At 50.0% G+C, this 12215-nt stretch overlaps 1 protein-coding gene and 1 non-coding gene across 3 annotated transcripts; one reads left to right on the top strand and one right to left on the bottom strand.

Moving 5' to 3' along the window:
• The first annotated feature begins 4542 nt into the window (after positions 1-4542).
• Positions 4543-11043, top strand: Nr1h2 (nuclear receptor subfamily 1 group H member 2). Of its 2 annotated transcripts, none has more exons than XM_071605122.1 (10): positions 4543-4653; positions 4890-5022; positions 5787-5848; positions 5934-6065; positions 6388-6678; positions 6756-7030; positions 7196-7375; positions 7984-8083; positions 9988-10196; positions 10536-11043. In XM_071605122.1, the coding sequence occupies exons 3-10, from the start codon at positions 5806-5808 to the stop codon at positions 10680-10682; spliced, it is 1377 nt and encodes a 458-aa protein (XP_071461223.1). In that variant the 5' UTR covers positions 4543-4653; positions 4890-5022; positions 5787-5805; the 3' UTR covers positions 10683-11043. The 2 variants fall into 2 exon arrangements, with proteins under 2 accessions (XP_071461223.1, XP_027776137.2); XM_027920336.2 differs by having other exon boundaries at positions 4543-4776.
• On the bottom strand, positions 9403-9475 carry Trnav-aac (transfer RNA valine (anticodon AAC)). Its single transcript has one exon. It is a non-coding gene; the product is annotated as a tRNA-Val (tRNA).
• Positions 11044-12215: the final 1172 nt, after the last annotated feature.

Genomic DNA, 12215 nt, shown 5'->3' with positions numbered 1-12215 from the left:
GGCCAGGAGCCCTTTGACAGCTACTCCCTCTTGCCTCCCCCTTCTCCCTTGCCTTCTTATCTCTATGCCAACCACAGAATTATATACATTAAATAAAAGTTACAGGAGGTCATTCTTTTTTTTTTTTTTTAATATGGGTGCTGGGGATTGAACCCAATGTTTCACTTGTGCTAGGCAAGCACTCTACCACTGAGCCCCAACCCCAGCCCCAGGAGGTCATTCTTTTAAACTCCCAACAGACTAAGAATCAAAATGGAGTCACTCTGGCTGGGATTGTGGCTCAGCAGTAGAGTGCTCGCCTAGCATGGGCGAGGCCCTGGGTTGGATCCCAATACCACATAAAAATAAATAAATAAAGATAAAATTTTTAAAAAAATGGAGTCACTAGTGCCAAGATGAAACTAAACTGTTCAGAGAAATCAGCATTAAAGACACAAATTTCCCAAACAGGCTAGTTCAATTAGCATGGTAATGAAATTCTTTCTGTCTCAATCTTAACACAAAAAAGGTAACCAGCTGGGTTACCTGTGCGGGCCCAGACCTATAATCCCAGAAGCTGAGGTAAGAGGATCACAAATTTATAAATTTGCAAATTTGAGGTCAGCCTGGGCCCTTTACTGATACCCTGTCTCAAAATTTTAAAATAAATAAATAAATCAATAAAAAGGGCTGGGAATGTAACTCAGTGGTTAAGTACCCCAGGGTTCAATCCCCAGTACTAAAAAAAAAAAAAAAAAAAAAAAATGTGGAGAAAATAGGAGCCAGGAATACTGGTCAGCACCTATAGTCACAGCTAACTGGGAGGCTAAGGCAGAAGGATCACTAGAATCCAGGAGTTTCAGGTCAGACTGGGCAACAGAGCAAAAAGACCTCTGTGGGAGACCAACATTGCACGTGACTGGGTCACACTCCCCGACTGGGTGCTGAGGCACTCAGTCACAGAAATGTGGCAGAGCTTTCCCCACCCTTCTTGGGTGTGAGAGTTGGTGTCTCGTGCATGGATGTGTCTTCCTACAGCCCCATGGGTGAAGCTATGCTCACCTGTTCCTTTGTAATATAACCCCTTGCCCTGTTTAGGATAGAATCTTCCATGGAAGTGCCTTGTGTATGTCCCCTCCTCTTACTGTGCCCTTGGGTGTGGCCTACCCAGGTGTCAGTCAACCTGCTGACAGTGGACATCATAAAAGATAGACTCAGCCCCCTGAAACCTGACCCCTTGCCTCATTTGAATAGCTTCTCCTCAATAAAAGGGGTCACCACTTGCTCTAGCTCTCTCTCTTCCCGCGGACCCTTAAGGTCAGAGGAGCCATCACAGTGACCCCAAAGAAAAAGGTATTTGTGTCTCTTGTGTGGTTATTTTGCACACCCCAGTCAGCCCAGTTTGGAGTGACCCCTGAGCCTTTTAGTCGCGAGAATAGAAACCCGGCTGACCTCATCTCTTTAAAAAAAAAAAAAGTGGAGAAATTTAAGATTTCAAATGATAAGAATATAAATGATGCATGCATTTTGACAGTTCCTCAAAAGGCTAAACATAGAGTACCAAATAACCCAACAGTCCCACACCAAAGTACAAACCCAAGAGAAGTGAAAACATGCCTACACAAAAATTTGTCCATGAATATCTGTAGCAGCATTATAGCCAAGAATAAAAACAACCCAAATACTAATCGGTATAATGCCTAAGATTAGACAATATGTGCAGGACAAAAGCAGAAGCACAGCAAGGCAGAGATAGGAATTACAGTAAGCCAGGAAGAGGTGAGAGGAAAGGAGGTGCAGCTCAGAAAGGGGTGGGCAGAGAGAGGTTAGGGACCCAAATGTGCCAAAATGATGAGGCTTGGGGCTTTTGTTAGGTTAAGGGGTGGGAATTTCCAGTGGTACAAAACCTCAGAGGGACAAGTAGCCTCCCTACTTGGAAATAGCACTGTGTGAAAATTGAGGGCATGTGCCTGTGCACTTGGGTCACTTTGCCCTTTCTGGCCTAGCGCCACTGGCAGAAAGTCAAATAATAGTTCACTAACCCTCTGAGCTACTTGTGGGTACTTCATGATACAGGCCTATGAATCTACATATATTTGGGTTGTTTTTATTCTTGGCTTATAATGCTGCTAAAAATATTCATGGACAAATTTTTGACCAATGGATAAACAATGGTATATCCATACAATAGAATATCATTCAACCATAAATAGTAATGAAGCACTCATACATGCTACAACATAGATGAATCTTGAAAACATAAGTGAAAGATAACCTCACAAAGAAGAACAGTCTAGATACTGTTTATAGGAAATGCCCAGAATATGGAAATGTCATAGAGATGAAAGGTTGGTTAATGGTTGCCTAGGGCTGCAGGTGGGATGAGAAAATTGTAGGTAGCGTCTAATGCCTGTGGGGTTTCTTTGTGGGGGTAGCAAAAAAAATATTCTAAAATCATTCATGATGATCACTGGGGGAACTTGCCTCGCATGTATGAGCCCTCAGTTTGATCCCCAGCACTGCAAATATAAATAAAATAAGGAAGTTGAAGTTAGACGTTTTTAAAGCCAATTACAGCTCTGAATTTCTAAATAAAGAGTCAAGGAGTCAGCTTGCTGAAACATTACAACATTTCTGTTATGTCATTAGTGAATATTCCTGTCAACAATAGTTTCTGCATTGGTTTAACACTCTTTAGTTACTGTTGTATTATGTAACAAGATTGGTAGCTACTGTTTCATTTAAATAAAAGATAATGATAGCTAAAGAAGAACCAGCCTGATGCAGTGGTTCATAGGGAGCTCTGAGGCCTGCAGGCTTTCTGTGTGTTTGCAGAATAATGAAAGAGGCAACAGGACCACCACCAGGCCAGAAGACAATAGAATCAGCCAACCAGTCAATAACCAAAATAAAAATAAATAAATTTGTTGATGGTAATGGTTGCAGAACTCTGTGAATATACTAAAAAATGAATTTTACTGAAATGGGTGAATTATAGAGTGTGAGTTATAGCTCAATAAAGCTGTTACCTAAATGGGTGTGGGTATTGAATCAGTTACAAATGAAAACACTGGTCCACAACTAGATTCAGGCAACACTGCTACTGACTGGATGTTTACAAATGCCAGATGCAGGGTTTGCTGAGCTCTTACACTCTTCACAACATACAATTTCCCCCATTTTACAATCAGGTCAGTGGATACTGAGCCTCATGTGACTCACCCCAAAAGTGTGGTACAGTGATTCATATTAAGTCCCTATCAGCCTTTTGCACTTTTCTAAGAGTGTTAAGTTAGAAAGAACTTTAACCCCCATAGGAATAAACAAAGCTCCAACATGTCAGACTAATTTGAGCCCAGGTCTCTTCATCCCTTTAACCTCAAGTAATTACAAGAACAATACAATCAGGTCAGTTCTAGTATCCTGGCTTAACCATGGAAGAGCAAGGAGGTGACAGAGACACCAGGTTCTGCCAGATCTGGATGCTCACATTAACCACATTTTATTTATGATGTTCTTGGATGGAAATTTCCATAGCTACAAAGGCCAGTCTGAATGAACAATGCAAGTTGAAGAAGAGCATGCATTACACATTGTTTTTTCTTAAAAAAAATAAATAAATAAACTGAAAAAACATTCATGGTGGAGTGCAGCAGAGTGCTAGAGGCCTTGCCTAGCTTGAGTGAGGCCTGGTGAGTTCAATTCTCGGCACCACAAAAATTATAACAATTAAAAAGTATCATATATGCTTGATAAACTGATATGCTAAAAATCGATTATCAGTGAGCAAAAAAATCTTTGGAGCAATTTCATCTTCTATGTGAATTTTCTTTTTATTTATTTTTTAGGCGTAGATGAACACAACACAATGCCTTTATTTTTATGTGGTGCCGAGGATCGAACCCGGGTCCCGCCCGTGCTAGGCACGCGCTCTACCGCTGAGCCACAATCCCAGCCCCTCTGAATTTTCTTAAAGAGCTATTTATTTTTACCATTTTGGGTAGTGGAGACCATATTTCTTATTTTTGAAGGTTTCAATCAACAGGGTTTTTTTTTTTTTTTTTTCCAAAATGTTTTCAGGTGCAAGCTCAGTGGTAGAGCGCTCGCACAGCATGAATGAGGCCTTGGATTTCATATCCCGCACTATATATATATTTTCTGGATCTATGTTTGTGATTTAACTTATTTAAAACTAACATACACCACACCCACAATATCAGAAAAGCATGTAATAAGCAAAAAAAAGGCAAACAGTCTTCGAATAAATCTTGTGCGAGAGGCAGTCATTGCTGGGGAGATTTATGTCCATTAAGTCTTTGGGCGCCGGCCGACGGAAGCGCATGGGTGGAACAAGGCCCCAGAGCGCGGACCCGGAAGATTTGGGGGTCACCTGCGCCCCTCTTGCTCAACATTGAACGGAACTTTCCGGAACTCTTTTTCGTGACTCCAGTGGAGCTACCCGGTAGGGAACACTTCCGGTGAGCATATGACTTCCGTGCGGGGCAATGGATTCCAGGCGGGTCCTAAGGGGACCGGAAGTCCGTCACCTTTGGCTCTCCGCCCCTTTCCGGAGGTGACGCTCGGCGGGGTTGCCGGAAGAAGTGGCGAAGTTACTTTTCCTCCTATTTTTTCTTGCGGTGTTGGGGATCGAACCCAGGGCTTCGCGCATGCTAGGCAAGTGCTGTGCCTCTGAGCTACACACCCAACGCCCCGAAGTTACTTTTGAGGGGACCCAGTAGCGGTCGTCTGTTAGGGGCTGAGGAGGAGGAGAAAGAGAAGCAGAGCAAGGGGACGGAGGCAAGTGTTCCCAAGAGTGGGGAGGCGCGGGAGAAGCCCGGCCAGAGACTCCTGGGTGGTCCGCGCCACTCCACTCAGCCTCGCTCTCTCCTTTACGTCCCTCTCTTCTGTAGCTGGCGCCTCCCCTGGCTGTTTCCAGAACAACAGAGTAGGAGACCCCGCGAAAGACCGCCCACAAGACCCCTGCGCGCAGCCATGAGCCCCGCCTTCCCCTGGTGCTCGGAGAGGGGCGGGACTTGGAGCGAGGTGTGGGGGCGAGGCATGGAGAGAGGAGATGGGCGGGATCTGAAGCTGGGGGTGGGGGCGGAGTTCTAAGGCAGGCACGTTCCATGGTGGGAGGAATGAGGGTCGGCCCTGGGAGGAGTGGGCGGGACCTAGGAGGAAAAGATGGGGCGGGGCATAACAGGAGATGGGATCCGGATGAGAGATTGGGGGCGCTCTCAGCAGAAGTGCGGTGGAGCCTAGTAAAAGTAGATGGTGTGAAACTTGGTGGAGGGAGGACTTGAGGACAGAGCTTGATTTAAGAAGGGTTGTTTCTTGGAGCTGGTGGGTGGGACCTGGAGAAGGGGCGGGACTTGAGGGTGAAGGCTGGCATGGAGCAGAAGGGGGCGGGCATTGTTTAAATGGGTGGGGAGAGAGCCCCGTGAGGTGGCCCGAGTTTGTAATCCCAGCAACTAGGGAGGCTGAAGCTGGAGGGTGGCAAGTTCAAGGCCAGCATGGGTAACTTAGTGAGACTGTGTCTCATATTGAAAAAATTAAAAGAATTGAGGGTGTGAGTCAGTGGTAGAACCCTTGCCTAACACGTGGGGGCTCTGGGTTCCATTCCCGCACCAAAAAAGAGAAAAAAGAAAGAAAGAAAAAGTAGGGCTAGGGCTGAGAGTGGAGTCTTTGTGTAGTCGTTTTTAAAAAAATTCTGCCGGAGGTGAAAGAGGAGCACCCCCATCAGGACAACTGGTCTGACCTGCCTGTCCCTGGCCTCAGAAAGCTCTCAACCCTTCCATATTCTGTAGGCTGCTCCGTGACCCCACCATGTCCTCCCCCACCACAAGTTCCCTGGACAGCCCCGTGCCTGGTGAGTGAGACTTCCCCATTTATTCCCCATCATACACTGGCAATAGAAGCTCAATGTCCCTCCTTCTGTTTCCTCCCTTTCCCAGGAAATGGCCCTCCTCAGCCCAGCACCTCCTCTTCTTCACCCACTATAAAGGAGGAGGGCCCTGAGCTGTGGCCAGAGGGTTTGAACCCTGAAGCCCTAGGCACTGATGGGGCCAGCTCCGCCTTCATAGAAGGTGAGATAGGGATAGGGGTCTGGAAGTTGGTGTGGGGCTCATGGAGGGATCTAGAAAGGGAGAAACAAGGATGGGGAGATGGGAGGCCCGTTTCTTTTTCTTTTTCCTTCCGTTTCTCCTTAATGCCTCCTACTTTGATTCCTTCTTGGGGGTCTACTGACTTGGACGTCTTTCCCTCTGCATTGCAGCCCCTCTGGGTGTGCACATCTCCTCTCACCCTTCGTCCTCTGGTTCTTCGCCTTGGGATCTCTCATGGGCCTGACCCTCTGGCAGCTGTTTCTCTTTGTGGCTCTCTCTCATGGCCTTTGTCTGCCCATCCCAGTCATCCTAGAGCCAGAGGAGGAGCCGGAGCGCAAGAGGAAGAAGGGCCCTGCTCCGAAGATGCTGGGCCATGAACTTTGCCGAGTGTGCGGGGACAAGGCCTCTGGCTTCCACTACAATGTGCTCAGTTGTGAAGGCTGCAAGGGCTTCTTCCGGCGTAGTGTGGTCCACGGTGGGGCTGGGCGCTATGCCTGCCGGGGTGGTGGAACCTGCCAGATGGACGCTTTCATGCGGCGCAAGTGCCAGCAGTGCCGGCTGCGCAAGTGCAAGGAGGCAGGGATGCGGGAGCAGTGTGAGTGCCAGGGAAGGGTGGTACAGCCTGCCCCTGCCCAGGCCTGGAGCCTCTGCTGAGGCCCATGTCCCCCACAGGTGTCCTCTCTGAGGAACAGATCCGGAAGAAGAAGATTCAGAAACAACAGCAGCAGCAGCAGCAGCAGCAGCAGTCACTTGTGGAGCCAGGTGGCAGCAGCAGCTCAGCCTCTGGGCCTGGGGCGTCCCCTGGAGGGTCTGAGGCAGGTGGCCAGGGCTCAGGGGAAGGCGAGGGTGTCCAGTTAACAGCGGCTCAGGAACTAATGATCCAACAACTGGTGGCGGCCCAGCTGCAGTGCAACAAACGCTCCTTCTCTGACCAGCCCAAAGTCACGGTACTGCCCTTTCCACAGCCTCGAGCAGTGACAGGCCCAGTGGGGAGAGCCAGCAGGGCTGGGGCCAGGATGTGGGGGGTATGAGGCTTCAGAGGGCGGGACTCTTTAAAGGAGGGTCCCTCAGTGCAGGATTCCTGGGAGTGACCCTGCTGTTCTATATCCCAGCCTTGGCCCCTGGGTGCAGACCCCCAGTCCCGAGATGCCCGCCAGCAGCGCTTTGCCCACTTCACGGAATTGGCCATCATCTCAGTGCAGGAGATCGTGGACTTTGCCAAGCAGGTGCCTGGCTTCCTACAGCTGGGCCGTGAGGACCAGATTGCCCTCTTGAAGGCATCCACCATTGAGGTAACCACCAGACCACTCTTGCTCCTGCCCACAGGAACCTCAGGGACAGCTCCAGGACAGATGCTGGGGGCAGAGTGAAGAACAAGGCTAGTCCTTACCCTTGTGGGGATGGCATTCCACGGAGGATCATCTGAATTTTAAATTAGATATCCAGAGCCTCCATAAGCCAAGGAGAGAGCAGAGAGGCAGCTGAGGTAGAGAGCAGTCAATGGCTGCACTGGAGAGGCCAGCTTTGGAGGATACACGCCCGGAAGGTTTTTCAGAGGAACTGACATTTGATCCAAATCGTAGATAGTGAATAGGAAACGAGTCTACAGTATCTGAAGCTCGATCCTAAGTTGTGGCATATGGCAATGAACAAAACAGACAGAACTTCTGCCCCTGGCCCTTATAGCCACTAGGGGAGAGAGTATCCCAGAGTGGAGCAGCACAGGCTGAAGCTGAAGCTTGGAGGCAGAGCACTCAGAGGGTCCCACCTGCCACTTGTGTGCTGTCATGGCACAGGAGGGTGATCCTTGCCAGATTGGACTCCCATTCAGGTTGGGTGGGAGGGACAACAGCTGAAGGGTTGTGGGACCCCCTTGATGCCCTCCCCCTGCTGCCCCCAGATCATGCTGCTAGAGACGGCCCGGCGCTACAACCACGAGACAGAGTGCATCACCTTCCTGAAGGACTTCACCTACAGCAAGGATGACTTCCACCGTGCAGGTTGCCAAGGGGGCCGGGATGAAGGGAGGTTGGCGCCCACTGGCTAGGGGACCTCAGCTTCTCATTCTTGTTTGAGCCTCCAAAGTGTGCTGAGCATGGAGCCAACGTGAGAGCAAGATGAGAGTGTGTTTAGTGAGCCCTGTATGGAAGGAGTCTCTGCCAACACATAGAGCATCTTAGTGGGAATCAGGAAGAGGCACCTCCCTCCAAACCTGTCTCAGTGGGAGGCAGGCTGCTCAATCCAGCCCATCACAAAAACAAAGCTTCCCTTGGTGTGTAGGACAGCCTGGACATCCTGTGCTCCAAGAGCACGTACTTGGGCATGACCTAGGCAGGGGCTCCTGGAGAAATTGTGTTTGAGTCGAGGCCTGGGGAGTAAGAGGCATTGTTTGGGAGAAGAAGAGTGTTTGCTGTAGGGGGATTGGCATGTGTAAAGCCCTGAGGTGGGAAAGAGCTGGATGGTTTTAAGGAACTACGAGGAGATGTGATAGAGCTGAGGCTGGAGAGGAGGTCAGGAATCCCACCACTTCCCATCCCCTCCTCTGCTACCACTCATGGACGGCTCCCTGGAACACTTAAAGGGCCCCTCACTGGGTTTCCTGCCTCTACCCTCCTAATGGGTCTATTCTTAAGCAGTTCAAAAGATCCTGTCAACACCCAAGTCAACTCCTACCTATTCTGCTCACAATCTTTCATGGCTCCTGTCTTCCTGGGAGAAAAGTCAGACTTCTCACTGTGGCCAACAAGGCCCTTCAAGACTTGGCTTTTTCCTCTCTGCTCTCAGCTGTTGCCCTTAGCTTCTGCCCTCTCCCCCTGGATCCCTGACCTTCTCACTCTTATTTGAACCCATCAAACATGCTCCAGCCTCAGGGCCTTTCCATTTGCTGTTCTCTCCCCTGGAACCAGGTGACCCACTTGTTCAGGTTTGCCCAGGATCTGCCCAGTTTGAACACACACAGTCTTGTGGCCTGGATACAGATAGTTGGTCGCCCTGCCCACGACACTCACATAGTCTTGGAACTTGCTCCCTCACCTCCTTGGGTCATTGCTCAAATGTTCTCCTGCAGTGGGGCCTTTCCTGTCCACCACATGTAAGATGTAAACAGATTTCAACTGTCCTAATTACTCTGCTGTACATTATTCCAAAAGTTCATCACCTTTTTTTTTTTTCATCACCTTTTGATAAGCTGGGTATTTATTAATATGTTTGTCATCTGTTCCTTCAACCCCAGAGTCCTACAAGAATTGGAACTTTGTCTCTCTTTTTTTAATATTTATTTATTAGTTTTAGGTAGACACAATATCTTTATTTTACATTTATGTGGTGCTGAGGATCGAACTCAGAGCCTCATGCATGTTAGGCAAGCACTCTACCACTGAGCCACAACCCCAGCCTGGGACTTTAATCTTTTTTTTTTCTTTTAATATTTTTTTGGTTGTAGTTGGACACAATATCTTTATTTTATTTATTGTTATGTGGTACTGAGGATCGAACCCAGCGCCTCACATGTGCTAGGTGAGTGCTCTACCGCTGAGCCACAACCTCAGCCCCCCCCCAGGACTTTATCTTAAGAACAGCTTTACCCTTGGGCCTGGCCCAAAAAGATGCTCAATAATGTTGGATGAATAAATGAACACATCAGTTTCAAATGAGTTTGGAATTGACCTCCAGAGCAGTGGAACCATGCAGGGACTGGCAGAACACTACTTGGGTTAAATACCCTCTGCTCTTGTGCAGGCAAGGACAGAGTCTGTGAAAACAGGGAGGAGCTGCACAGGACAGGTGTAGAAATGACAGGACGTTGATCACTGCTGATCCCCTCACTTACTGGCTGGGCATGGGGACCGGGGTCTGGACCCTGGTTTTAGGCCTGAGAGCTGATCAGGTGGCCCTCTCCCCACAGGCTTGCAAGTGGAGTTCATCAATCCCATCTTCGAGTTCTCACGGGCCATGCGGCGCCTGGGCCTGGACGATGCAGAGTATGCACTCCTCATTGCCATTAACATCTTCTCTGCTGACCGACCCAATGTGCAGGAGCCAAGCCGCGTGGAGGCCCTGCAGCAGCCCTATGTGGAGGCTCTGCTCTCCTACACTCGCATCAAGAGGCCACAGGTACTAGGTCCTGGAGCCACCTAGAGCCTGTGGCCCCCTGGGGTGGGAGGGGAGTCCATGCCCACAAAGCGTCACTCTGGGGCTAGGGTCTTGCTTCCTAGTCTGAGCCCGGACTCTGCCTGCCCCACTGTGATGTTCTGAGCTCCAGGCACTGTCTGGTCATCAGAGCTGTCCTCAGGCTTCTATCCTTTCACAAAGGACAGCTTCCCCAGCCCTGGGTGGGGCCTGTACTATGCCTGGTTGCTCCCTACCCTGGCTCTCCTGGCTAATTGGAGAAGGGAGGCCCTCCTTGCAGGCAGGGGCCCTGCCAGCAGCCACCTCCCTCCTGTCGGCCTGCAGGACCAGCTTCGCTTCCCACGCATGCTGATGAAGCTTGTGAGCCTACGCACGCTGAGCTCCGTCCACTCGGAGCAGGTCTTTGCCCTGCGACTCCAGGACAAGAAGTTGCCACCTTTGCTGTCTGAGATCTGGGACGTCCATGAGTAAGGGGCTGGTCATCCTGGTCCACAACCTTGCCTGACCACCCTCCAACAGATGGACGCTATCACTCTCTTCTTCCTGGGGTGGAAAGGGGCCAGGGCAGGCCTATGGTTTCACCTGTGACCTGAAGCACCCTTGTGGTCCCTCCCTTCCCACTGAGTCTTCCAGGAAGGGTGATGGTCACTGGTCCCGACCTCCAACCTTTCCCAGCTGCCCTTCCCACCCAGCTTACACCTCTACTGCTCAATGCACCTTGAACAGAGGGAGGGAAGGGGAGGGCCCATAACTTCACAGCCCTGAAGACCATAGGTCCCCCTCTTCCTCTGCTCCTTTTATTTAATAAAAACTAAAAACAAAAACAAGAAAATACGAGAACAAGCCAACCCTTAAGTATAGGTAGAGAGGGGGTGAGCTTTCACGGTCCTCATTAACACCAGCCTCTGAATCTAATTCAGTAGACAGACCAGCAGCCTCTTCAGGCTGCCAGGCTGTTGAGGTGACAGACCATCCCAATCTAGGAAGATAGGGGCTGGCTGCTGAGTGGGGGGTCCAGGCCATATGCCTGACAAGTTAAGACCTCCCTGAAGAAGATTGATTGGAGTCATTTTTTTTCCCTTTTTTTCCTGTTGGTACTGGGATTGGGTGTAAGGGTGCTTTACCACTGAGTTACATCTCCAGCTTTTTAATTTTTGAGACAAGTTCCCTCTAAGTTGCTGAGAGTCTTGCTAAGTTGCTAAGGCTGCCATGGAGCTTTCAGTCCTGTCTCAGTCTCCCAAGTCTCTGACTACACCTGGCTTTGGAACCACTTTTGAAGGACAAATAAGATTTAAGTTGGTGAAGGGTTGGGACTTTTGTCCAGTCAACAAGCATTTGCCAAGGCCCCTCGTGGGTGGGTGGGTACTGTGCTGCCCCTTCCAGGTATGCACCATTCATCCACCAAGTGCTGATGGAGAGCTTAGACATGCCCAGCAATTTTTGGCCTGGAAACAGTGAACAAAATAAAGTTGAGACATGGGACGTGGATGAGACTGGTAGAGGGGAGGGACAAGGAGGTTTGGCGGCAGCACAGGACAGTGGGAGCTGGAGAGAGGAAGGGGAGGCCTTTCCAAGGCGATGTCTTTGAGGGCACCCAAAATATGAGAACCTGGGTGCTGGGCCTCCAAGTTGAGGGACCACACACAGGGCAAGCTGTGAAGTTCTCACACGGCAGTGGGCTTGGTGGAGAGCCCGGGGCGACGGGGAGGGCTGCTTAGAGGAAGCGACAGGAAACCGGAAAAGTGCATTTATTGGGGGCAGGAGACAATGGAAATGAGAGTGGTTACACGCAATTGCCTTATTCCAAGTATTGTGCTGGGCACCCCAAAGGTGTCTCTACCTTGCGCTAGTTATTTGCAGATGGGGAAACAGGCTCGGGGCCGACCCATAACGGCCAACCTTTGCGGTGAGGGCGGCGTCCACTTCGGTAGTTCCCGGGAGGCGACCTCGGAGGGAGGCAGGTTAGGAGAGGAGTGTGCACGCACGGCGCCCGAAGGCGGGAGG

This window comes from Marmota flaviventris, chromosome 18 (assembly GCF_047511675.1).
Source record: "Marmota flaviventris isolate mMarFla1 chromosome 18, mMarFla1.hap1, whole genome shotgun sequence".
Lineage (NCBI taxonomy): Eukaryota > Metazoa > Chordata > Mammalia > Rodentia > Sciuridae > Marmota > Marmota flaviventris.
The sequence above is the reverse complement of the archived record's forward strand: the minus strand, read 5'-3'. Positions and strand labels throughout refer to the sequence as shown.